Below are 27,771 nucleotides of genomic sequence, written 5' to 3' on the forward strand. Positions count from 1 at the left end.
ATTTCTTAGGAGCTACCTGGAGAATAATATAATTGAAGTCCTATTATAATTACTGCCAAATGATGCACTTAATTGAATGGTACAAGTTACTGCACAAATATATTCTGTTCATTTCTGCATTAAGCAGTGTTGATGGCGAATGAAAACATAGCTCTCATGTTGTAAACAAGCACCATTTAGAAGGCCGTCTTATCGTAAAGTTGTCCATTGCAACATCGAGCCTCTGATTGGCCTGCTTTGTTGTTACAGCGCAGTGGCACCAGCACATCACACAGCCAATAAAAAAAGTGCGGCCTTCGAGCAGTCGATACGCAGCTCTGACTGGACAAGGACTTGACTTTAAAGCTGCCTTCCCATCAATAGACAACTCGCAATTCCCAGCCAAACACCAAGTGATGGAGAGCGATGAACTGTGAAGTTATTTCATTATGTTTGCTTTTGCAGGACTTAGAACTGTGAAGATAAGAGAGGCCAAGTGATTCAAGGTTTACATGAAGTTGTTTGTTTCTATGACCTTGGTGCTTTTTGAATGTTGCAAGCGACACAGTTGAAATGGTGATTTGAAACGGAGTGCAGATACTATATAGAAGCAATATGATGATTTATGTATCGTCTCGTTAATACGATTGGAAAATTCAAATTAATGAATATAGATGTCAGCAATGCCCAGTTAGAATAAGATGACAACTGTCTAATAATCATGGCAAATCACCAAAGAATATCTTGTTTATTTGAATGTCTGTTATTTCTGTGTTTGTGGAGGTTTTCGAAAGCATCGGGAAAAGGAAGGTGGTCATTAGCACAATATGAAGCATTTGATTCTTGTCTGCAAAAGGATGTTTTTTCACTCGAATGTAGCTTGCAACAGCTCAGATATACTCTGCAAAATCTTAGTATATTGAATAACCTGTGTTTATTATAATCCTAACTGGTCTCATGCAGTTTGTACCAGTTAAATCCATTGACTGCGGTGGACATTTGTTACTCAAGCGTTTCTGTGCTTATTTATAACAATACAAGTGAATCTTTTGATTGTTTATTAAAGTGGTTAATGTTCTTACCCTCAGAACTACTTTGTCAGCAGTTTACACTGTTAAGCATGAAGCAGCTAATCGCAATCAGATAACTCAATGAGAGGGTTCCTAAATCGACTTCATACTTACAGTGGCCAGCATGTTACAGCTTTGAAACTGAGAAAACTGCCAATGTTTACTGCCGTTCTCCTGTGAAACTGAAACAGATTCATTAAGTCCTACAGTGCAGAAGGAGGCCATTCGGCCCATCGAGTCTGCATTGACAACAGTCCCACCCAGGCCCTATCCCCATAACCGCATGCTTTTACCCTAGCTAGTTCCCCTGGGGCAATTTAGCATAGTCAATCCACCTACTTCTAAAGGGCTCAAATGTTCAGTTAAATGTGGAAATTCAGAAGCTGCTACTGATAATTCCCTGTGGTCCACAGTTTGTACTGTTAAAATCCTTGGAAAAGAAACTCGATAGACTTCCACTTTCTACACAATTGGTCTTGGAGTTGGATTTTAACAGTACACTAATTGAAGGGTGTTCGCAATTACTGCAGGTCAACAACCTTCCTGTCTCCCCCAATCGAACCCAGGATCAAGGTAGTGTCATTTCTCTGTTTTGTAGGCTTTCAAAAACATAAATCTTGAATAAAGTTTATGATGTATCAGCTTCTACACTAATCCCACGTGTATGTCACAATCTTTATTTTGCTTTCTGTAAAGTTACAAAAACAAAGTGAATGATGAAACATGCTCATTACTTCCTGGTTTTCTCCCTGTGAGAATTCTTCAATGTGATTGGCTGTTGAGCTTGCTTGATGGCTTTAACATTGCTATATTGCCGGAGATCCCCTTCAGTTGATGCCAGAATGATATTAACTTCAGGAGCCTGGTGAAATACACAGCCCAGCATTTGCCAGATCTTTTGTGCACAGCCTTCACTGAGGTCGGTAGCAAGTTTTTATTTCATTCTTTTGTGGAATGTGGGCATGGTTGCCCATCCCTGATTGCCCTGCTGGGCCATTTCAGGAGCTGGATAAGAGTCAACTCCATTGAGATGGGTCTGGAGTCACATGTAGGCCAGTCCGGGTAGGGACGGCAGATTTCCTTCCCTAAAGGACATGAGTGAACCAAATGGGTTTTTCCAACAATAATAGTTCTCCTGGCCACTATTACTGAGACTAATTTTATGATTCCAGTTTATTAGTTGAATTTTGATTTGAACCCATGCCGCAGAGCATTAACCTGGGCCTCTGGAGGACTAGTCTACTGAGATTATCATAATGCCACCATCTCCCTGCCTGCAAAACCTGAGCCAGTAACTCCATCTGGTTGGTAATAAGTTGACCCCATGACTACTGTGTATGATGGCTGGAACTTTACCCTTTCTCCTTTCGAAGTAAACGCAGGACAATTGCACCAATGTTCTGGATGCAGACAGAGTGGAGCTTTTAATAAATCAGTCAATAAATACTCACCTGTATACGTTTTTTTTACCTATCATGCTAGCTAACAAGTTACTTGTTAAAATGCCACACATATCTAACTATATATCCATTGAAAAATATAGGAACTGCTCCACAATATTTAGCTATTTATTTTCATTTTACAGATATTTTTGACAACTAATTCATGTGAAATAGCCTTTTAGATTTTTGGAAAGCTGCTTCAGGTTGTTTAGCAGTTTACAGTACCTTTCCTAATTCAGTGTATACAGGCTGCAATATTACATGAAGTGCCAGGTAGCTTAAGCCAAGTGTTTTAATATAAACTTGCACTTGTAAAGAAATAATGGATTGTTTATCTTGTGAATAAAGTTTTATTTATTCCAATAAATGTTCAAGTTGTGAACTTGCTTGGGGGATATCTGCCAGTGAGGTAATAATGAAGCAGAGTTGCCATAAAGTACTTGAGCCTATTCAGTATCACAGAATTGTTACAGTTCAGAAGGAGGCCATTCAGCCCATCGTGTCTGCACCGGCTCTCCAAACAAACAACATGACTTAGTGCCATTCCCCTGCCTTTTCCCCCGTAGCCCTGCCCATTGTTTCTATTCAAATAATCATCTAATGCCCTCTTGAATGCCTCAATTGAACCTGCCTCCACCACACTTCCAGGCAATGCATTCCAGACCCCAACTTTTGTTTTATGAAAAACATTTTTTTCACATCACATTTGCTTCTTTCGCAAATCACTTTAAATCTGTGCCTTCTCGTTCTTGATCCTTTTCCGAGCGGAAACAGTTTCTCCCTATCGACTCTGTCCAGCCCCCTCATGATTTTGAACATCTCTCTCAAATCTCCTCTTAGACTCCTCCTCTCCAAGAAGAACAGTCCCAACCTCTCCAATCCACCCTCATAACTGAAGACTCTCATTCCCGGAACCATTCTTATAAACCACTGCTTGCTGACAGGCACTTCCGGCTCGTTACTTACTGGGCAATTTGGCTCAGACTTCATATTCATGAAGCAGCAAATCAGATGGGTAACGTATGATAACACATTTTAAGCGGAGCGCAGGAGGCTGAGGGGAGACTTAATAGAGGTTTATAAAATGATGAAGGGGATAGATAGAGTGAACGTTCAAAGACTATTTCCTCGGGTGGACGGAGCTATTACAAGGGGGCATAACTATAGGGTTCATGGTGGGAGATATAGGAAGGATATCAGAGGTAGGTTCTTTACGCAGAGAGTGGTTGGGGTGTGGAATGGACTGCCTGCAGTGATAGTGGAGTCAGACACTTTAGGAACATTTAAGCGGTTATTGGATAGGCACATGGAGCACACCAGGATGATAGGGAGTGGGATAGCTTGATCTTGGTTTCAGATAAAGCTGGGCACAACATCGTGGGCCGAAGGGCTTGTTCTGTGCTGCACTGTTCTATGTTCTATGTACTGTTCTATGTTAACTCCCTCATTGTAGTGCTCAACCAATCATAGAATCCCACCCGGGGAGAACCTTCCTTTGGTGCTACTTGCAGGTCAAAGTGAGCAGGTCATCTTGATGAGTATTTCTTATTATCCAAAAAGGTTGCAGTTGATCCCTTTACAATTGATGCAAAACTCTTCAAAGCCATTTCAAACATTTGTTAAAACAATTACAATTCCCCCAAGAAATTACAAATTTTCGACACTGTTACTGCTTCTGGGCCATAGGTCACCACAACTCTTTGCATGATCGTCCACCTTGGGAACATCACGGCGGTGCAAGATCGTGTTCACATCTATTTTCCACACGTCCACTTTCACTTCACTAGATGCTGAACAGGAGGAAGAGCACCTAATATTCTGCATTCTATCTCAAGGTCATCAATCCCCCTTTCTGAGGTCAATCACCAAAGACTATGGCCTCTATATTAACCTTCAACAGGAAGCAAAGGGTCAGTATGGCGTTAAAATAATTTGACCTGAAGCAATTTTCACTGAAGCTAGCAGATTCTATTTTGTGTCACCACATGTACCATAAAATGAATTTTATGTGCAGCAAGGGTTTGTCACAGATTGCCAAGATACCAGCAATGGATGTGGCAGAATATTCAGAATGGCAGCATGGTGGCGCAGTGGTTAACACTGCTGCCTCAGCACCAGGGACCCGGGTGACTCTGTGTGGAGTTTGACACATTCTCCCCGTGTCTATGTGGGTTTCCTCCGGGGCTCCGGTTTCCTCCCACACTCCAAAGATGTTAGCTGGTTGGCCATGCCAAATTTGAGCCGTAGTGATTTGTAAGTTAGGTGGATTAGCCCATGGTAAATGCACAGGGTTCGAGGGAGAGGGCAGGGTGCTCTTTCAGAGAGTTGGTGCAGGCTTGATAGGCCGGATGCCCTCCGTCTACACCGCAGGGATTCTCTGGTTCTCATTTTTATTGAGATTTGTAATTTTCCACATGAAAGCTGCTGTAATCTTGTGGACCAATGCCTGACAGCAGTCCTTGGCTTCAGCTCGTGATGTGAAGATTCTAAAGTTGTCAAGGGATAAGTTAATTATGGGAGTTGCCACTGTCACAGTGTGAGGAGCACCATAAACCTCTCTGCCACTAAGATTGAGACCAATCACTGAGCTGTCTCTGCTGCTGGCCTCCAGTCCTAGACCACCAAACCAAACTGCCCCATGCTTTCCCCCTGCCCTAGCCTTCAACATGCATCTTCCTCCGACTTCTCTCACATCTCCCCTCATGTTCTCTCATCTCATCTCGCTCAGGAGCCCCCATCTGCTCCTTCAAACCTATTCCCACCAAACTGCTGACCACACAACTTTCCTTCCTGGTGGCCATGTTAGCTGATATTATTATCTGGTCCTTCTGCTCATGGTCTGTCCCCCTCTCATTCAATCTACCAGCATCACTCCACTGCCCAAAGAGCCAAACCTTGATCCCTCTGTTGGTGCAAATGATGCTCCATCTCCAACCTCCCTTTTCTCTCCAGAGTCTTAGGCAGTGATGTCACCTCATGTTTGATCTTCTCCGATCAGGTTTCCTTTCCTGCAACAGAATCACCCTTATCAAAGTCACAAATGACATTCTATCTGACAGTGATGGTGGCAAAATATCTCTCCTCATTTTCTCTACTCTCTGCAGCCTTGGACGTGATTGAACAGATTCTCCTCCTCCAGCACCCCATCTCTTGTCCACTGAGTGGCACTTTCCTCATCTGGTTCCAATATCTTTCCAATTGTAGCCAGATAATCGGCTGCAATGGTCTCTGCTCGTCCCTGCTCTATCCACTGTCCCTCCTGTTTCTCATCCACAAGCTGCACCAATGACATCATCAGAAAACATGACATTAGTTTTCTCATGTACACTGAAGCACCCAGCTCCACCTCATCATCACCTCCCTCGACTCCCCCCACTGTCCCGAATTCTGACTCTTCATCTGCCATCCAGTACTGGATGAGCTGAAAACTCTAAGCTCTGGAATTCCCAACCTGAACCTCTTCACCTTTCTATCCTCCTGCTACTTAAAGCCTACCTTTTGGACAAGCTTTTGACCACCTGCCCTAACACCTCCCCAGTGGCACAGTGCCACATTTTGTTTGGTAACATTTCTATGAAATGCTTTGGGATGTTTTACCAAGTTAAAGGCGCTATATAGTTGCAAGTTGTTGTTTTTTGAAGAGAGTGAGGAACAGGAGCAGAGACGGGAGCAACATCAGCTCTGAAATTCCCTGATCTTGCTCATGGTTGGGATTCTCCAGTCCCGCTGCAGTGAATGGGGTTTGGCTGAGCGCCAAATTCTCCCTCCTCACTGGCAAATGAGATCGGGGCACCCTGATGTTGTTCATTTATTATTGCATAAATCCTGGAACTCTCTTCTTGACGGCACTGTAAATGTGCAATAGCCAGGGGGACAGTAACAGTGCAAGACCCACCTCCACCTTCTCAAGGGCAGTTAGGGATCAACATGAAATGCCGGCCAGGTCAGTGGCACTCACATCCCATGAAAATAACTTTCAACATGGTGCTGATTAGTTGGAAGGTTGACTTCAGTTGGCCAAGGCTTTGCCATGGAGAATGCACCAGAGAACAATTGTTTAATCCAAATAAAGGTGCATTGCCTTTTGTCTGCAGAGGACAGGTCTCTGTACGTGAATATTTGTGATGTCTAACAAGCAGAGGTGAGCCACACGGTGATCCTGACTGATAATCTTAAATTTGTTGTCAGTGTAATTCTTAACACATTCAGGATTGTTTAACACATCTCCAATCGCAGCACCACGTCGAATGGTGAACATTATGTGCTGAGATTTAAGTGAAGGGGCCGGCCTCACTTGAAATGCTTTGAGGTGCGGCAGCCCAGTTGGCAGGGGTGGATTGGTACAGATCCTGTGGAGATGGAGAGATGGGCTTGTGGCCCATATCCAGTAAGGATCCAAGCATCTCTTGGAAAGATAAGGGTGACATGCCAGCTCCAGATAAAAATAAAGTTCAGTACCGTGACACTGTGGTTAACACTGCTGTCTTGCAGTGTCGGGCATCCAGGTTCGATTCCTCGCCTGGGTCACTGTGTGGAATCTGCACATTCTTCCCATGTCTGCATGGGTTTCCTTCGGGTGCTCTGGTTTCCTCCCAGAGTCCAAAGATGTGCAGGTTAGGTGGATTGGCCATGATAAATTGACCCTTAGTGTCCCGGGAGACTAGCTAGGGTAAATGCATGGGGCTACAGGGATAGGACCTGGGTGGGATTGTGATTGGTGCAGACTCAATGGGCCGAATGGCCTCCTTCTGCACTGTAAGGATTGTATGAAAGTTAGAAATTAGTTTGACTGTTTGTGTACATTAGCTTTGTATTCATGGTTATAGGTGGAGAAATTGTCGAGAATAAAATACCTGGATGTACAGGAGCTATCAGAGACAAAGGGAATTTGATCATGCGATGCCTCATCTGCATCAGTACTGTCAGAATCAGAGATATTGAAGCTTGTTATCAGTCACAATGAAGCAAACGGCTGGTATCGCCCCCTGCTGGTTATACCTCTCACTCTGGCTCACTGTCACTCAGTTTCTGGGTGAGATTTTAACTTCTGCTTGGTGTAGGGGAAGGAACAATCACAAAACATCTCAATCATCATCTAACTTTACAATTCAGCAGTATATTCCAACATTGAAAAGGAGAAGGGCAAGGTTTGCCCTTTGTACTTTGGCACATTTTGTTGTTTTCTTTACCTTCATTCCCTGCAGTTGTAGCACATCCTAAATATGTGAGATGACAGACATCTCCTGTGTTAACACCCACAGTAACATGAATTGTCTGTGTGTGTAATTCAAAGGCTATGTGTATTTGACATTTAATGCACTTGATTCAATTGTTTAACAACTCTCTGAAACATGAGGATAAGTTCTACACAGCCTCCCTGAAACACTGGGAGATATTTTCCAATGTGCTCCAGAAATATTAGTACCGTTTTTATTATAGGTTTACAAAGGGTGACCTGTCAGAAAGGCACAACACTGGCATAGAATCCTGTGTCTATGGTCCCTCAGTCTCTACCCCTCACCTACTGGAAAAAATAATTTTCTGTTAAGCCTATTCCATCCTCTCATAATTTCCCATCAAATTTTTCTGCAAACCATAGGTAAACATGGAACTCAGGAAGTTGCTCTCTGACTTACGTTGCTTCTCCAGAGACTGCATTACACTGGTACCGAAGGGTGGCACAGTGGTTAGCACTGCTGCCTCACAGCATCAGGGACCTGGGTTCCATTCCTGGCTTGGGTCACTGTCTGTGCGGAGTCAGCATGTTCTCCCCATGTCTGCATGGGTTTCCTCCAGGTGCTCCAGTTTCCTCCACAGTCCAAAAGACGTGCTGGTTAGGTGCATTGGCCATGCTAAATTCTCCCTCAGTGTAACCCGAACAGGCACTGGAGTGTGGCGACTAGGGGATTTTCACAGTAACTTCATTGCAGTGTTAATGTAAGCCTACTTGTGACACTAATAAATAAACTTTAAACTCACCCAGAGACCTCAAAGAACTCGAAGGGCTTGAGGATACGGCACTTCCCCATTGAATACCACATACTCTAACCAGAGAAATTGAAAGTTATTGATTCAAGTGTTAGTGAATTTAGAAGGCGCATTAAGTGCTAATTACTGCTGAACAATCTCTCTGGCACTGAAAATTAACTTTGAGAAGCAGGGAGTCACATTTCTTCAGATTTCAATCATTATTTTTTTAAATCTATTTTCTCCTTTTCTTTCTGTCTCTTAACTCCCTCTTAATCCCATCGTTTCCTATCTTCCTTCGTTCTGTTTTTCCCAGTTTCTGCATGATGTGAAAATGAGTTCAATATTCTGATGTTTCCTGGTCTGGGCATTTGAACACAGGGGGTGTGGGATACAACTGATGGATTTTCAGAGTTTGAGCACAATCTGTCTCCCAGGTATCCACTTTGAGTTTTAGCAGCAGTGCATTTGGCTGCTCACCAAAGTCAGGTTGGATACAGGCGACTAATGTTTAGTTATTAACACTCTAAGGGGACAGCATGAGACATTTTTAAATTGCTTTCAATTTGACTGTGAATGTTATTTCAGCAGAAAGGATTAGCCTTGGTTTATATAGCTGTAAGAAGTCTCACAACACCAGGTTAAAGTCCAACAGGTTTATTTGGTAGCAAAAGCCACACAAGCTTTCAGAGCGCTGCCCCTTCGTCAGGTGAGTGGGAGTTCTGTTCACAAACAGGGCATATAAAGACACAAACTCAATTTACAGAATAATGGTTGGAATGCGAGTCTTTACAGGTAATCAAGACTTAAAGGTACAGACAATGTGAGTGGAGAGAGCATTGAGCACAGGTTAAAGAGGTGTGTATAGTCTCCAGACAGGACAGTTAGTGAGATTTTGCAAGCCCAGGCAAGTCGTGGGGGTTACGGATAGTGTGACATGAACCCAAGATCCCGGTTGAAACCATCCTCATGTGTGCGGAACTTGGCTATCAGTTTCTGCTCAGCGACTCTGCATTGTCGTGTGTCGTGAAGGCCGCCTTGGAGAACGCTTACCCGAAGATCAGAGGCTGAATGCCCGTGACTGCTGAAGTGTTCCCCGACAGGAAGAGAACAGTCTTGCCTGGTGATTGTCGAGTGGTGCTCATTCATCCGTTGTCGTAGCGTCTGCATTGTCTCCCCAATGTACCATGCCTCGGGACATCCTTTCCTGCAGCGTATCAGGTAGACAACGTTGGCCGAGTTGCAAGAGTATGTATCGTGTACCTGGTGGATGGTGTTCTCATGTGAGATGATGGCACCCGTGTCGATGATCCGGCATGTCTTGCAGAGGTTGCTGTGGCAGGGTTGTGTGGTGTCGTGGTCACTGTTCTCCTGAAGGCTGGGTAGTTTGCTGTGGACAATCATCTGTTTGAGGTTGTGCGGTTGTTTGAAGGCAAAAAGTGGGGGTGTGGGGATGGCCTCGGCGAGATGTTCGTCTTCATCAATGACATGCTGAAGGCTCCGGAGAAGATGTCATAGCTTCTCCGCTCCGGGGAAGTACTGGACGACGAAGGGCACTCTGTCCACTGTGTCCCGTGTTTGTCTTCTGAGGAGGTCGGTGCGGTTTTTCGCTGTGGCACATCGGAACTGTCGATCGATGAGTCGAGTGCCATATCCTGTTCTTATGAGGGCATCTTTCAGCGTCTGGAGGTGTCTGTTGCGATCCTCCTCATCTGAGCAGATCCTGTGTATACGGAGGGCTTGTCCGTAGGGGATGGCTTCTTTAACGTGTTTAGGGTGGAAGCTGGAGAAGTGGAGCATTGTGAGGTTATCCGTGGGTTTGCGGTACAGTGAAGAGCTGAGGTGACCGTCCTTAATGGAGATGCGTGTATCCAAGAATGCAACCGATTCCGGAAAGTAGTCCATGGTGAGTCTGATGGTGGGATGGAACTTGTTGATGTCATCATATAGTTGTTTCAGTGATTGTTCGCCATGAGTCCAAAGGAAGAAAATGTCATCGATATATCTAGTGTATAGCATCGGTTGAAGGTCCTGTGCGGTGAAGAGGTCTTGTTCGAACCTGTGCATGAAGATGTTGGCATATTGAGGTGCAAATTTGGTCCCCATGGCTGTTCCGTGTGTCTGGATGAAGAACTGGTTGTTGAAGGTGAAGACATTGTGGTCCAGGATGAAGCGGATGAGTTGTAAAATTGCATCTGGAAACTGGCAGTTGTTGGCGTTGAGTACTGAGGCAGTTGCAGCAATGCCATCATCGTGGGGGATGCTGGTGTAGAGTGCCGAGACATCCATTGTGACGAGGAGTGCTCCTGGTTCAACTGCTCCATGTGTGCTGAGTTTCTGTAGGAAGTCCGTAGTGTCGCGACAAAAGCTGGGGGTTCTTTGTACAATGGGTTTCAGGAGGCCCTCGACGTTACCGGAGAGGTTCTTGCACAGGGTCCCATTGCCCAATTCAATGGGATGGCCGGGTGTGTTTGCCTTGTGTATCTTCGGGAGGCAGGAGAGATCTCCAACGCGGGATGAGAGCACAGAGGGTGCTCTGAAGGTCCGGATCAGTGATCAGTCTGTTGAGTTCACGGGTGTATTCTTTGGTCGGATCTGCGGGTAACTGTCTGTAGTGTTCCTCGTTGTTCAGTTGTTGGTACACTTCTTTGCAGTAATCCGTTCTGTTCAGTTTGATGATGGCCCCTCCTTTGTCTGCTGGTTTGATGTTGCGGTTGGTCTTGTTTATATAGCTGACCAGGGATAGAGATGTGAGTTTGAGCAATGGATCAGGGGGTGTTTAAACACGTCCTTGTCCTCCCTGAATAAAATGTCACTTATTATAACTGCTGCCTCAGATCTTTCTGGGAAACGCCTGGCTGTGCAAACTGCTCCTAATGCAGCATTCTGATATTTGAGGACTTTGGACTGGTAGATCAGCAATGGAGATGTGATTGACAGCACAAAGGCCTTCACACTGAAGGATCAACATCAACACAGGACTGGGAACGACAAGAAGGTTTAAATGTGGAAAAGGACACAGGGGTTTAATCACTGAGCTCCAGATCATAGATCATGGAATCTGACAGTGCAGAAGGAGGCTATTTGGCCCATCCAGTCTGCACTGACCACAATCCCACCCAGGCCCTATTACGTAATCCCACATATTGACCCTAGTTCGTCCCCCTGACCCGAAGGGGCAATTTAGCATGGCCAATCCGCCTAACCCACACATCTTTGGACTGTGGGAGGAAACCGGAGCACCCGGAGGAGGTTGAGCAGAATATTGCACAGGAGGAAGAGGAGAATAAATTTGGGAGTTGCGTTGCCAGGGCAGCCGCAATGTCAGCATGGTTCACCTGGTGTCAAACAGCACATTCAACCCTGTCGCCAACCCCAGGCAGCAACACAATCACTACCCTCACTGACACCCCGACAACACGCCCGACAACACCTCACCGACAACACCCCCACCGACAACAACCCCGACAACACGCCCGACAACACCCCCACCGACAACACCCACACCGACAACACCCCCACCGACAACAACCCCGACAACACGCCCAACAACACCCCCACCGACAACAACACCCCCGACAACACCCCCACCGACAACAACACCCCCGACAACACCCCCACCGACAACACCCCCACCGACAACACCCCCAACAACACTCCCACCGACAACACCTCCACCGACATCACCCCCTACAATACCCCCACCGACAACACCCCCACCGACATCACCCCCTACAATACCCCCACCGACAACACCCCCACCGACATCACCTCCTACAACACCCCCACCGACAACACCCCCTACAACACCCCCACCGAGAACACCCCCTACAACACCCACCGACAACACGCTTACAACACCCCCACCGACAACACCCCCTACAACAACCCCTACAACACCCCCATCGACAACACCCCCTACAACACCCCCACCGACAACACCCCCTACAACACCCCCACCGACAACACCCCCTACAACACACCCACCGACAACACCCCTTCCCCAACAACACCCCCTCCCAAACAACTTTCCCAACAACACCCCCACCGACATCACCCCCTGTAACACTCCCACCCCAACAACACCCTCCCCAACAACACCCTCCCCAACAACACCCCCTCCCCAACAACACCCCCTCCCCAACAACAACACCCCTCCCCAACAACAACACCCCTCCCCAACAACAACATCCCTCCCCAACAACAACATCCCCTCCCCAACAACATCCCCTCCCCAACAACACCCTCCCCAACAACACCCCCTACCCCAACAACACCTCCCCAACAACACCCTCCCCAACAACACCCCTCCCCAACAACAACACCCCTCCCCAACAACAACATCCCTCCCCAACAACAACATCCCCTCCCCAACAACATCCCCTGCCCCAACAACACACCCTCCCCCAACAACACCCCCTCCCCCAACAACACCCCCTCCCCAACAACACCCTCCCCAACAACACCCCCTCCCCAACAACACCCCTCCCCAACAACACCCCTCCCCAACAGCACCCCCTCCCCAACAACACCCCTCCCCAACAGCACCCCTCCCCAACAACAACAGCCCCTCCCCAACAACACCCCCTCCCCAACAACACCCCTCCCCAACAGCACCCCTCCCCAACAACACCCCCTCCCCAACAACAAAACCCCCTCCCCAACAACACCCCCTCCCCAACAACACCCCCTCCCCAACAACAACATCCCCTCCCCAACAACACCCCCTCCCCAACAACACCCCTCCCCAACAGCACCCCCTCCCCAACAACACCCCCTCCCCAACAACAACACCCCCTCCCCAACAACACCCCCTCCCCAACAACACCCCTCCCCAACAGCACCCCCTCCCCAACAACACCCCCTCCCCAACAACAACACCCCCTCCCCAACAACAACACCCCCTCCGCAACAACACCCCTCCCCAACAACACCCCCTCCCCAACAACAACACCCCCTCCCCAACAACACCCTCCCCAACAACACCCCCTCCCAACAACACCCCTCCCCAACAACACCCCTCCCCAACAGCGCCCCCTCCCCAACAACACCCCTCCCCAATAGCACCCCCTCCCCAACAACAACACCCCCTCCCCAACAACACCCCCTCCCCAACAACAACATCCCCTCCCCAACAACACCCCCTCCCCAACAACACCCCCTCCACAACAACAACACCCCCTCCCCAACAACACCCCCTCCCCAACAACACCCCCTCCCCAACAACAACACCCCCTCCCCAACAACACACCCTCCCCAACAACACCCCCTCCCCAACAACACCCCCTCCTCAACAACAACATCCCCTCCCCAACAACATTCCCTCCCCAACAACACCTCTCCAACAACACCCCCTCCCCAACAACACACCCTCCCCAACAACACCCCCTCCCCAACAACACCCCTCCCCAACAACAACATCCCTCCCCAACAACACCCCCTCCCCAGCAACACCCTCTCCCCAACAACAACATCCCTCCCCAACAACACCCCCTCCCCAACAACACCCCCTCCCGAACAACACCCCCTCCCGAACAACACCCCTTCCCCAACAACACCCCCTCCCGAACAACACCCCCTCCCGAACAACACCCCCTCCTGAACAACACCCCCTCCCCAACAACACCCCCTCCCCAACAACACCCCCTCCCCCAACAACACCTCCCCAACAACCCCCTCCCCAACAACATCCCCTCCCCCAACAACATCCCCTCCCCAACAACACCCCCTCCCTAACAACACCCCCTCCCGAACAACACCCCTTCCCCAACAACACCCTCTCCCCAACAGCACCCCCTCCCCAACAACATCCCCTCCCCAACAACACCTCCCCAACAACACCCTCCCCAACAACACCCCCTCCCCAACAACACCCCCTCCCGAACAACACCCCCTCCCGAACAACACCCCCTCCCCAACAACACCCCCTCCCGAACAGCACCCCCTCCCGAACAACACCCCCTCCCCAACAACACCCCCTCCCGAACAACACCCCCTCCCCAACAACACCCCCTCCCCCAACAACACCTCCCCAACAACACCCCCTCCCCCAACAACACCCCCTCCCCAACAACACCCACTTCCCAACAACACCCCCTCCCCCATCAAATCACAAACAAATGCGGGAAAGGAAGGAATTGAATTGAGCTGAATCCTGTATCTGTGAACCGTTTGCGAGAAACACAATCAGGGCCTTGGAAATATGAAATTAGTAATTGTGTCTGAAATCTGATAAGTTAATCGAGTCTAGAATTGTGAATATTCTGTTTGTAATGTTGTCTTTGTTATTTGATGGTGGGATGCAGGCATTACTGGCTGGGTCAGCATTTATTGCCCTTTAGAAGGTGGTCATCTGCCATGTTTTGAACTGTTGCAGTCTATGAGGTGTAGGTACTCCCACAGTGCTGTTAGGGAGGGCATTCCAGGATTTTGACCCAGCGAAAGTGAAGGAATGGAGATATGTTACTTGAAGTGAAACTTTCAGGTGGTGGTGTACCCATGTATCTGCCCTTGTCCTTCTAAATGGTAGAGGTGACGAGTTTGGAAGGTGCTGTCGAAGAAGCCTTGGTGAGTTTCTGCAGTGCATCTTGTAGCTTGTACACACTGCTGCCAATGTGGTGAAGGGAGTGAATGTTTAAATGTGGATGGGCTGTCAACGAAGTGGACAGCTTTGTCCTCGATGGTGCCGAGCTTCTTGAGTTTCACCGGAGCTGCACTCATCCAGGGGAGAAGATAACCAATGACCAATGAACCTGGACAGGTGTCAGATCTCTCAGTGGGAGAGCATCTTGGGGATAGCGATCATAACTCTATCTCCTTTAGGCTTGCATTGGAAAAAGAGAGGATCAGGCAAGCTAGGAAAGCGTTTATATGGAGTAAGGGGAAATATGAAGACATTAGACAGCAAATTACAGGAGTAAATTGGAAGGAGGTATTCTTGGGGAAATGTACTGAAGAGAGGTGGCAGTTTTTCAAGGAATATCTGTCTAGAGTTCTACAGGACAACGTTCCGAGCAGACAGGGAGGTGTTGGTCGGTTAAAGGAACCGTGATGCACGAAAGCTGTGCGGGACCTAGTCGAGAAGAAAAAGAAAGTGTACAAAAGGCTCAGAGAGCTTGGCGAAGATAGGGATCTAGATGAGTATACGGCTTGTAGGAAGGGACTAAAGAAGGAAATTAGGAGAGCCAGAAGGGGTCACGAGAAGGCCCTGGCAGGTAGGATTAAGGAGAACCCTAAGGCGTTCTATAAATATGTGAAGAGTAAAAGGATGAGACGTGAAGGAATAGGGCCTATAAAAGGTGAAGGCGGGAAAGTCTGTACGGAACCAATAGAAATGGCAGAGGTGTTCAATGAGTATTTTGCCTCGGTTTTCACAGAGGAGGACCTGGGTGGATGTACTGCGGGCGTGCGGTGGACTGAAAGATTGAGTATGTGGACTTTAACAAAGAGGTTGTGCTGGAATCTTTGAATGGCATCAAGATAGATAAGTCACCGGGTCTGGATGGGATGTACCCCAGGTTACTGTGGGAGGCGAGGGAGGAGATTGCAGAGCCTCTGGCGATGATCTTTGCATCGTCGATGGAGACGGGAGAGGTGCCGGAGGATTGGAGGATTGCGGATGTGGTTCCTATTTTCAAGAAGGGGAATAGGGATAGCCCAGGTAATTACCGACCAGTGAGTCTAACCTCAGTGGTTGGTAAGCTGATGGAGAAGATCCTGAGGGACAGGATATATGAGCATTTAGAGAGGTTTAATATGCTCAAGAATACTCAGCATGGCTTTGTCAAGGGCAGATCGTGCCTTACGAGTCTGGTGGAGTTCTTCGAAAATGTGACTAAACACATTGATGAAGGGAAGGCGGTAGATGTGGTTTATATGGATTTTAGCAAGGCGTTCGATAAGGTCCCCCATGCAAGGCTTCTAGAAAAAGTGAGAGGGCATGAGATCCAAGGGGCTGCTGCCCAGTGGATCCAGAACTGGCTTGCCCAAAGGAGGCAGAGAGTGTGTATAGATGGGTCTTTTTCTAAATGGAGGTCGGTCACCAGTGGTGTGCCCCAGGGATTTGTTCTGGGACCCTTGCTGTTTGTCATTTTCATAAATGACCTGGATGAGGAAGCGGAGGGATGGGTTGGGAAGTTTGCCGACGACACGAAGGTTGGTGGGATTGTGGATAGTCTGGAGGGATGTCAGAAGTTACAGAGGGACATAGATAGGATGCAAGACTGGGCGGACAAGTGGCAGATGGACTTCAACCCAGATAAATGCATAGTGGTCCATTTTGGTAGGACAAATGGGATGAAGGAGTACAATATAAAGGGAAAGACTCTTAGTACGGTAGAGGATCAGAAGGACCTTGGGGTCCGGGTCCATAGGACTCTGAAATCGGCCCCGCAGGTGGAGGAGGTGGTTAAGAAGGCGTATGGTGTGCTGGCCTTTATCAATCGAGGGATTGAGTTTAGGAGTCTGGGGATAATGATGCAGCTATATAAGACCCTTGTCAGACCCCACTTGGAGTACTGTGCTCAGTTCTGGTCGCCTCACTATAGGAAGGATGTGGAAAAGATTGAAAGGGTGCAGAGGAGATTTACAAGGATGTTGCCTGGATTGAGTGACGTGCCTTATGAGGATAGGCTGAGGGAGCTCGTCTTTTCTCCTTGGAGAGACGAAGGATGAGAGGAGACCTAATAGAGGTGTATAAGATGTTGAGAGGCATAGATCGGGTGGACTCTCAGAGGCTTTTTCCCAGGGTGGAAATGTCTGCTACAAGAGGACACAGGTTTAAGGTGCTGGGGGGTAGGTACAGGGGAGATGTTAGGGGTAAGTTTTTCACACAGAGGGTGGTGGGCGAGTGGAATCGGCTGCTGTCAGGGGTGGTGGAGGTGAACTCAATAGGGTCTTTTAAGAGACTCCTGGATGAGTACATGGAGCTTAATAGGATGGAGGGTTGTAGGTAGGTCTAGAAGGTAGGGATGTGTTCGGCACAACTTGTGGGCCGAAGGGCCTGTTTGTGTTGTGGTTTTTCTATGTTCTATGTTCCAACATCACACTCTAACTGGGAGTCAGGAGGTGAGTTACTCACTGCAGAATTCCCACCATCTGACCTATTCCTGTGGCATCGTGTTATTATTGTGGCTGGTCCAGTTAAGTTTCTGGTCAATAGAAGTCCTCCCCACCAGGATGTTGATAGCGGGGGATTCAGACTTCAGAATTCACACTTTGGTAACTATATTCATTTACAAACATAAAAATAAGGATCGGGAATAGGCCAATGCGGCCACTTGAACCCACTCCGCCATTTAATAAGATCATGGTTGATCAGATAGTAATCTCAAATCTACATTCCGCCTATACCCAATAACCAATCACCCCTTTGCTTACCAAGAATCGATCCAGCTCTGCTATAAAAATATTCTGAGGTTCTGCTTCCCCTGCCTTTTCAGGAAGAGTTTCAAAGACTCAGTTTGAAACCTAAATCCTGACTTCATGTAGGTTTGTGGCATTCATTGATTTGATTTGATTTGATTCATTATTGTCACATGTATTAACATTCAGTGAAAAATATTGTTTTTTGCACGCTATACAAAGCATACCGTTCATAGAGAAGGAAAGGAGAGAGTGCAGAATGTAGTGTTACAGTCACAGCTAGGGAGTAGAGAAAGATGAAAGATTGAAAGAAAGATCATTTGTATAAAAAATTTTTTTTAAACTTGTGCTGATGGGCAAGGAAACCCTGTTTCCTATCTCACACTCCAGCAATATAATTCTGCAGCAAATATTCTTCTATTTACAAGGAATCAATCTCTGTAAAGATTTTAAAAGATGCTGCTGAACAGTTAGCTAGCTCTGTCCTTCGGGAAAAGAAAGATATACTGTGTTGGAAGGAAGTGTCACCCTGAATTTATTTTGTGCTGGCTATTTCTATTTACAAACACAACAAATGTACAGTAAGTGTTGACATTGTTAGTCATGCCAAAAACTCCAAGGAACTGGGACAACTCATTCCTTCAGGAAAAACACAAGTTAAGCATATTCAGTCCAACAAATGAGGAAATTAACCACCAGCTGACACTCTCTGTCAACGAATTGTTGGGCTGCAGGGATTTGTTCTACTGTAGTTAAATAGCCCACATTTTAGCTCAACTCCCTATAGAGAGGTGGCTGAATCCTCCCTAACATCCCCGACATTAATAACAAAAATTACACTCGCGATGGAAACAGATTTGTGATGGTTAAATCCCCCCATTCTTCATTCAATCATGTTAATAGGATACACATACCATAGCATGTAACAAACTGCATTTATGTATTGTCTTTAACATAGTAAAACATTGCAAGATGCTCTGCAGGTGTAATATCAGACACCATATGGGCCGGAATTTTACCGGCATGTCCGCTCCAGAATCAGGGCGGGCGAGGCTTGCAGAACAGCATTCTCCGTTAGCCTCGGGCGGGATCTCACTAGCTTCGGGTGGGCAAGGCGCTAAAATTCCGGCATATGTGACACAAAGTCACATAAAAGAGATTTTAGGACAGGTGACTAATCTATGGGTGGCATGGTGGCACATTGGTTAGCACTGCTGCCTCACAGCACCAGGGACGCGGGTTCGATTCCCGGCTTGGGTCACTGTCTGTGTGGAGTCTGCACATTGATTTGATTTGATTTGATTTATTATTGTCACGTATTAACATAGAGTGAAAAGTATTGTTTCTTGCGTGCTATACAAAGCATACCGTTCATAGAGAAGGAAAGGAGAGAGTGCAGAATGCAGTGTTACAGTCATAGCTAGGGTGTAGAGAAAGATCAACTTAATGCAAGGTAGGTCCATTCAAAAGTCTGACAGCAGCAGGGAAGAAGCTGTTCTTGAGTCGGTTGGTACGTGACCTCAGACTTTTGTATCTTTTTCCCGAAGGAAGAAGGTGGAAGAGAGAATGTCCAGAGTGCGTGGTGTCCTTAATTATGCTGGCTGCTTTGCCGAGGCAGCGGGAAGTGTAGACAGAATCAATGGATGGGAGGCTGGTTTACGTGATGGATTGGGCTACATTCATGACCTTTTGTAGTTCCTTGCGGTCTTGGGCAGAGCAGGAACCATACCAAGCTGTGATACAACCAGAAAGAATGGTTGAAAGAATGGTGCATCTGTAAAAGTTGGTGAGAGTCGTAGCTGACATTCTCCCTGTGTTTGCGTGGGTTTCCTCCGGGTGTTCCGATTTCCCCCCAAAGTCCAAAAGACATACAGGTTAGGTGAAATGGCCATGCTAAACTGTCCCTTAGTGTCCAGCAATGTACTGGTTAGGTGGATTAGCCAGAGTAAATGTGCGGGCTTAAAGGGATAGGGTAGAGGAGTGGGCCTGAGTAAGATGCTCTTTTTGGAGATTTGGCACAGACTCGATGGGCTGAATGGCCTCCTCCCACACTGTAGGGATTCAATGGATTCTATGATCAGCTTGATCAAAGTGGTAGGTTTTAAGGTGAATCTTAAAGGAAGAGAGAAAGATGGGGAGCTTTAGGGAAGATATTCCCGAGCACAGACAAGGGGAGGCACAGCCACCCAATGGTTGAGTAACAGTAAATGGGGATACACAGTACCGGGACTAGAGGAACACAGAGGGAACTTTCCCATCCCACCCACCACGGGAAGCGTAATGGGTAGCACGCAGACCACACAAAGATCTGTTGACCTTGAGTGGAATTTTCCAGCCTTGGGGCGAGTGCATCTGGAAAATCCCGCCCTGAGTTCTTGGAGGATAATAGGATTGGAAGACAAAGGCCATGGAGGGATTTGAGGAAAAGGATGAAGGTTTTAAATTTGAGGCATTGTTGGTCCAATGGAAGCAAACACAGGTCATTGAGCACAGGGTAACACATGAAGAGGACTCGGTGTAAGTTAGGATTGGAGCAGCAGAGCAAGTTTATAAAGGGTGAAAGAAGAAAGTTTGGCCAAGGGGGAAGTTGAAGAAATCAAATCTGGAGATAACAAACAAGTATCAAACCCAATGGCTCTGATCTTCCCACAGTGGAGGGTGGCACAGTGACACAGTGGTTAGCACTGCTGCATCACAGCGCCAGGGACCCGGGTTCGATTCTGGCCTCGGGTGACTGTCTGTGCGGAGTTTGCATGTTCTCCCTGTGTCTGCGTGGGTTTCCTCCGGGTGCTCCAGTTTCCTCCCACAGTCCAAAGATGTGTGGGTTAGGTTTATTGACCATGATAAATTGCTCCTTAATGTCAGGGGGATTAGCAGGGTAAATATGTGGGGTTATGGGGATAGGACCTGGATAGGATTGTAGTCGGTGCAGACTCAATGGGCCAAGTGGCCTCCTTCTGCTCTGTAAGGATTCTATGATTCAATATCCAATGGGAGGAGATTCCTACTCAGCCAATACTGGATATTGGACAAGCATAATGACAAATTATAAAGATTAGAAGGCTCAGGAATGTGGTGGTGAGGTACAGATGGTGAACGTCATTAGTTCCATGTGAAATCTAACATAATGGTTTGAGATGAAGTTGCTGGGAGAAGCATGATGACGAGCCTTGGGGAATTCGGGATGGGAGAGTGCAGGAGTGGGAAAGAAGGCATTGCAGGAGAATCCAGAGTTCTGACCGGGGGGGATAAGAATGGAACCATGAGAGGGTGGTCCCACTCACCTGGACAACTGAGGGCTGATGGAGGGGAATGTTCCACTCAGCTAGTCAGGTTGGAAAAGATAAGGAGGCTTAATTTCCCATGGTCACAATCACATAGGGTGTCATCTGCAGGAATAGGATTTATAACAGAGAATCCTAGAAACGATGGCCTTGGGCGGCATGGTGGCACAGTGGTTAGCACTGTTGCCCCACAGCACCAGGGACCCGGGTTCAATTCCAGCCTCGGGTCACTGTCTGTGTGGAGTTTGCACGTTCTCCCCGTGTCTGCATGGGTTTCCTTCCACATTCCAAAGATGTGCAGGTCAGGTGGATTGGCCATGCTAAATTAACTCTCAGTGTCAGGGGGATTAGCAAAGTATATATGTGGAGTTAGGGGGATAGGGCCTGGGTGGGATTGTGGTCGGTGCAAACTCGATGAGTGGAATGGCCTCCTTCTGCACTGTAGAGATTCTATGATTGACATTCTATGAATGGAAAGGAAAGGTGTGTTGGAAATGACGCAGCAGGGTCTGCAAGGACACAGGGTGGGTTATTGGGGGGAGAATGGGTTATTGGGGGAGGGTGGGTTATTGGGAGTAGGGTGGATTATTGGGGGAGGGTAAATTTTGGGGAGAGGATGGCATATTGGGGGAGGATGGCATATTGGGGGAGGATGGCGTATTGGGGAGGGTGGGTTATTGGGGTGGGCTATGGGGGGAAGGTGGCATATTGGGATCAGGGTGGGTTATTGGGGGAGGGTGGATTATTGGAGGGAAGGTGGGCTACTGGGGGTAGGGTGGGTTATTGGGGGAGGATGGGTTATGGAGATAGAATGGTGTATTGGGTAGGGTGGTGTATTGGGGGCAGAGTAGTGTATTGGGGGCATGGTGGGTTATTGGGGCAGGGTGGGATATTGGGGGCATGATCGGTTATTGGGGGAGGGGAGGTATTGTGGGGCAGAGAGGGGTATTGGGGAGGGTGAGCCATGGGGAATAGGGTGGGACATTGAGGCAGGGTGAGGTATTGGGGGCAGGGTGGGGTATTGGGCAGGGTGGAGTATTGAGGCAGGGTGGGGTATGGGGGTAGGGTGGGTATTGGGAGGAAGGTGGGTTATAGGGGACAGGGTGGGGTATTGGGGCCAGGTGGAGTATTGAGGCAGGGTGGGGTATGGGGGCAGGGTGGGTATTGGGAGGAGGGTGGGTTATGGGGGACAGGGTGATGGCAGGTTTTAATGGAGGAGGCATTGTAAAAGAAGAGAGGGAGCTATTCAAACCCGAGGATGGGGATTGGGGGGTGGGGGGCGGGGGGGAGGGGGCAGAGTGGGGAGGTAGTGATTAGCAGAGTGGTGGAATAAGGCTGTAGACAAGATGACCTTAGAGCACCAAGAGATCTAAATGAAAACAGTACAAAGTGTAGATGGGGAAGGGAGGTAACTGGCAGAGGCATCTGAGTGAAAAGTCTCAATCTTAAAGACAATGAACGGGAGCACCTCAGTCTTGGTTGTAGTGAAGGGGGATGGTGCAGTGGGGGAAGAGCTTTATATGGAGATGGTTGGTGGTGAAGAGAAGGTTTAATATCCAGAATGTCCCTGGAGCAGTGAGCAGGTTCTCAGAGGACAGGATCTCATTGTGTTAACACAGTCCAACCACATCTGACTGGGAATACAGCTGTCTGCTAAATACACACATGTCTGTGCTCTTTGGGTGCAAGTGAGTGGTGGAATTACTGTAACTAGTTAGTGCAGTAAGATATTCACTATTCCCAGTCTCTGTAACTAGTTAGTGTAGTGAGGTACTGACTAGACTCCAGTCTCTGTAACTAGTTAGTGTAGTGAGGTACTGACTAGACTCCAGAAACATAAGCATAAACGTAGGTAAAGGATTTAATTACATCCAAAAAATTAGCAACAGGGATTGGAATGAACACGTTTCTGAGGTGGGATTTTAAAACTCATTCCACACAGATCATTTTTAAATAAAAGAACCAGAACTTTAAAAAACATAGAATATTTTTAACATTTGTACACTAAACATGCGTTATCTACATGCAAATAATAAATTTTTTCTAACTTTACAGGATGTTTAATTCGGCAGAATCCATCTATCTACATCTGAAATTGAAATATTACTGGAACATCAGTATGGTAAGCGTCATAAAGATCAGTTTAACAATGATTCCTATTTACTTCAGCCTTATGGTGGGTTCCAGAAAATTCAATTCTAGCAAAACTGTTTTCAGTTAAGTGGATAAAATTATCCTGGAACGTTCAGTCGGAAGGATAACGGATTTGAGAGTCAGTTTTGTGGTGAATAAGGTTTGCAGAGTGTTTTGAAAGCTGGCAATTGGTTGAAAGGCGGTGTGTTATTTAAGTGATGATTTGGCAGCGCTCCTGGTTGAAGGGGAAGATTGTGTCTGTGTAACATTCCTCTTTGCCCCCTGCCTGTCCCAGGTATGCCTGGATGTTGTCGCTGCTCTGGATGTGTCCGCACTGGATGTGAATCCAGCGCCTGTCAGTATGATAGCCATCAGCTTCAGTCAGGATGCGGGTCAGAGCCATGATATAGCTCAGGGCCATCTGCAAAGTCTCATACTTGGAAAGCTTCTTGTCCTGGCCCCACTGCGGTACCACTTTGCGCAGGCGGTCAAAGGCGGTGTTGAGTCCCTGCATCCGTCTCCTCTCCCGGGCATTGGCTGCCATTCTCCTGCGGGCACAGCTCTGCACCCTCTCCACAGGGCACACCTTGGCATCTGAACCCGAGCCAGCTCCAGAAAGCAGCTCTGCTCCCGAACTGGAAGTGGCTAGACTGGATTTCATTGCTCCTGATGCTGAGGCAGCTTTCCTGTTGCTGCTTTGGGAGATCAGTCTGGAGGGCAAAAGTCTTTCTCCTTCAACCTGCCTCCTTTACACCTGGCCACAGTGTAGTGTTGGATTCTCAGCAGCTGCTGGACATATCTCATCCGACAAAGTTCTGACAAAACAGGAACAGTCAATGTTGAACAATTCCCAGAGAGTGGAAAATGCTGCGGGTCTGAATCCAAATCCTGGACAGAATGGGGACACTCCTGGACAGACCCCTGGACAGAATGGGGACACTCCTGGACAGACCCCTGGACAGAATGGGGACACTCCTGGACAGACCCCTGGTCAGAATGGGGACACTCCTGGGCAGACCCCTGGACAGACTCCTGTGCAGTGTGCCTGTCTGCAGAACCCGCAGTTTCTTGCAGAACGCTGCCGAACAGGCTGTACCCAGTCAGCACCTTCCTCACCTCTTCACCTGCCTGGGGACGTTGGGAGAGGGGCAGGCTCCTGTCTTGCTTGCTGAGGGGGAGCAGGTTTCAGCAGCAGCTCCTGTTGTTCTGGCTGCTTTGCTGCCGGGGTGAGTGTGGGGAGGAGGCTGTCAGACTGCCGCTGTTTTATAGCCCCGGGCTGGGCTTGAACAGGTGGTAGGTAGCAGGTGGGGGGAAGCGCGTCCCCAGCTCTCCTCCCAGCGCCGTTCCTCGCTGGGAAACTGGGAGCGGAGCAGAGAGAGTCTCATCCGCTTCCCTCTCCCTGACAGCACTGCAGAGCATCTGTTTCAACATACCTTGTGTGGGAATATGGGCAATGTTGATTCATGTCCAAAAGGGCGATTAGCACAAATTGCCAGGAATAAAGATTCTAAGAGGATCAGTAAACAATTGGACAATTGGAGTGAAATCCCACATACCGAATAAACTGATCCAGACATTGGAAAATCATTCCAAACTGCATTGTCAAATCAGTTTGTTTAATCCAGCCTCCAGTTTCAGGTTAACATCACTCTTTATATTGAAGACACAACATTAGTTCAAATACTTAGCGATGTTAACACCAGGTTGTGCTGAATCAAGTCTTCAGGGTTAACAGTTTATAAAGAAACAGCTGCCCGCGGCTGAGGAGAAACATGGCTTTTGGAGTTTGGGAAATACTTCAGCTTCATCAGTGTTTTGATTCTGCCGCTCTGCTGATTCCCATCACTGTGTGGGATTGAGGGATATTGTGAGGATTCAATGCTTGAAGCTATCTCTCTCACACACACTGTCCATCAGAGCTTGTGTCTAACCGCTGGCAGAATGATGCTCCCCTACCGCCCTTCCCAACATGACAACAGGCGATTCTGGACTCATTCCATTAAACATTTATCCCGAAGAAGAACAGGAGGAAACTTCCGACAGCGCTAATGAATGGACCAGAGCTCTTTCTCGTTCCATATGGAGTTTAAACACCTTCTCCAACACCGCTAATGTGATCTCTGAACATTTATTTAGTTGAAAATTTAAATCGAACTGAAGCAACATTTAGAAAGGGAGGGATCGTTATTTTAACAGCGAATACAATTCCAATCTGTGAATTCAAATTGAGAATCACACTGAAGAACCAGAAAGAGCAGAACAAGCACAGATTTCAGTGATGCTGAACCAATGGGTGCTTCATTCTTGGCAAACAGTATTCCTGGTGTAATATAACATTCCCAAAGCCCAGCTTTACTCCCGGTGTAATATAACATTCCCAAAGCCCAGCTTTACTCCTGGTGTAATATAACATTCCCAAAGCCCAGCTTTACTCCCGGTGTAATATAACATTCCCAAAGCCCAGCTTTACTCCCGATGAAATATAACATTCCCAAAGCCCAGCTTTACTCCCAGTGTAATATAACATTCCCAAAGCCCAGCTTTACTCCCGGTGTAATATAACATTCCCAAAGCCCAGCTTTACTCCCGATGAAATATAACATTCCCAAAGCCCAGCTTTACTCCCGGTGTAATATAACATTCCCAAAGCCCAGCTTCTCTCCTGGTGTAATATAACATTCCCAAAGCCCAGCTTTACTCCCGATGTAATATAACATTCCCAAAGCCCAGTTTTATTCCCGGTGTAATATAACACTCCCAAACCGAGCTTTACTCCCGGTGTAATATAACATTCCCAAAGCCCAGCTTTACTCCCGATGAAATATAACATTCCCAAAGCCCAGCTTTACTCCCGATGTAATATAACATTCCCAAAGCCCAGTTTTATTCCCGGTGTAATATAACATTCCCAAACCGAGCTTTACTCCCAGTGTAACATAACATTCCCAAAGCCCAGTTTTTCTCCCAGTATAATATAACATTCCCAAAGCCCAGTTTTTCTCCCAGTATAATATAACATTCCCAAAGCCCAGCTTCACTCCCGGTGTAATATAACATTCCCAAAGCCCAGCTTTACTCCCGGTGTAATATAACATTCCCAAAGCCCAGCTTTACTCCCGGTGTAATATAACATTCCCAAAGCCCAGCTTTGCTCCCAGTGTAATATAACATTCCCAAATCCCAGTATTACTCCCGGTGTAATATAACATTCCCAAATCCCAACATTACTGCCGGTGTAATATAACATTCCCAAAGCCCAGCTTTGCTCCCAGTGTAATATAACATTCCCAAATCCCAGTATTACTCCCGGTGTAATATAACATTCCCAAAGCCCAGCTTTACTCCCGTGTAATATAACATTCCCAAAGCCCAGTTTTACTCCCGGTGTAATATAACATTCCCAAAGCCCAGCTTTATTCCCGGTCTAATATATAATTCCCAAACCGAGCTTTACTCCCAGTGTAATATAACATTCCCAAAGTCCAGCTTCACTCCCGGTCTAATATGACATTCCCAAACCGAGCTTTACTCCTGGTGTAATATAACATTACCAAAGCCCAGCTTTACTCCGGGTGTAATATAACATTCCCAAAGCCCAGCTTTATTCCCGGTCTAATATATAATTCCCAAACCGAGCTTTAATCCCAGTGTAATATAACATTCCCAAAGCCCAGCTTTATTCCCGGTGTAATATAACATTCCCAAAGCCCAGCTTTATTCCCAGTGTAATATAACATTCCCAAATCCCAACATTACTCCCGGTGTAATATAACATTCCCAAAGCCCAGCTTTACTCCCGGTGTAATATAACATTCCCAAAACCCAGCTTTACTCCCGGTGTAATACAACATTCCCAAAGTAACTGCTTTACTCCCGGTGTAATATAACATTCCCAAAGTAACAGCTTTACTCCCGGTGTAATATAACATTCCCAAATCCCAACATTACTCCCGGTGTAATGTAACATTCCCAAAGTAACTGCTTTACTCCCGGTGTAATATAACATTCCCAAAGCCCAGTTTTACTCCCGGTGTAATATAACATTCCCAAAGCCCAGTTTTACTCCCGGTGTAATATAACATTCCCAAAGCCCAGCTTTACTCGTGGTGTAATATAACATTCCCAAAGTAACAGCTTTACTCCCGGTGTAATATAACATTCCCAAATCTCAACATTACTCCCGGTGTAATATAACATTCCCAAAGCCCAGCTTTACTCCTAGTGTAATATAACATTCCCAAAGCCCAGCTTTACTCCCGGTGTAATATAACATTCCCAAAGCCCAGTTTTACTCCCCGTGTAATATAACATTCCCAAAGCCCAGCTTTACTCCCGGTGTAATATAACATTCCCAAAGCCCAGCTTTACTCCCGGTGTAATATAACATTCCCAAAGCCCAGTTTTATTCCCGGTGTAACATAACATTCCCAAAGCCCAGTTTTACTCCCAGTGTAATATAACATTCCCAAAGCCCAGCTTTATTCCCGGTGTAATATAACATTCCCGAAGCCCAGCTTTACTCCGGATGTAATA

The 27,771-nt window shown here is 47.2% G+C and overlaps 1 protein-coding gene across 11 annotated transcripts in view; it reads left to right on the forward strand.

Moving 5' to 3' along the window:
• mypn (myopalladin) overlaps positions 1-2,858 on the forward strand; it is a 268,796-nt gene extending 265,938 nt beyond the window's left edge. For all 11 annotated transcript variants that reach the window (XM_078223667.1, XM_078223665.1, XM_078223673.1 and 8 more), the window contains one exon: positions 250-2,858. In XM_078223667.1, coding sequence (XP_078079793.1) covers positions 250-416 — 167 coding nt within the window. In that variant the 3' untranslated portion in view covers positions 417-2,858. The remainder of the gene's footprint in view (positions 1-249) is intronic.
• Positions 2,859-27,771: the final 24,913 nt, after the last annotated feature.

Source organism: Mustelus asterias, chromosome 11 (assembly GCF_964213995.1).
Source record: "Mustelus asterias chromosome 11, sMusAst1.hap1.1, whole genome shotgun sequence".
Taxonomy (NCBI): domain Eukaryota; kingdom Metazoa; phylum Chordata; class Chondrichthyes; order Carcharhiniformes; family Triakidae; genus Mustelus; species Mustelus asterias.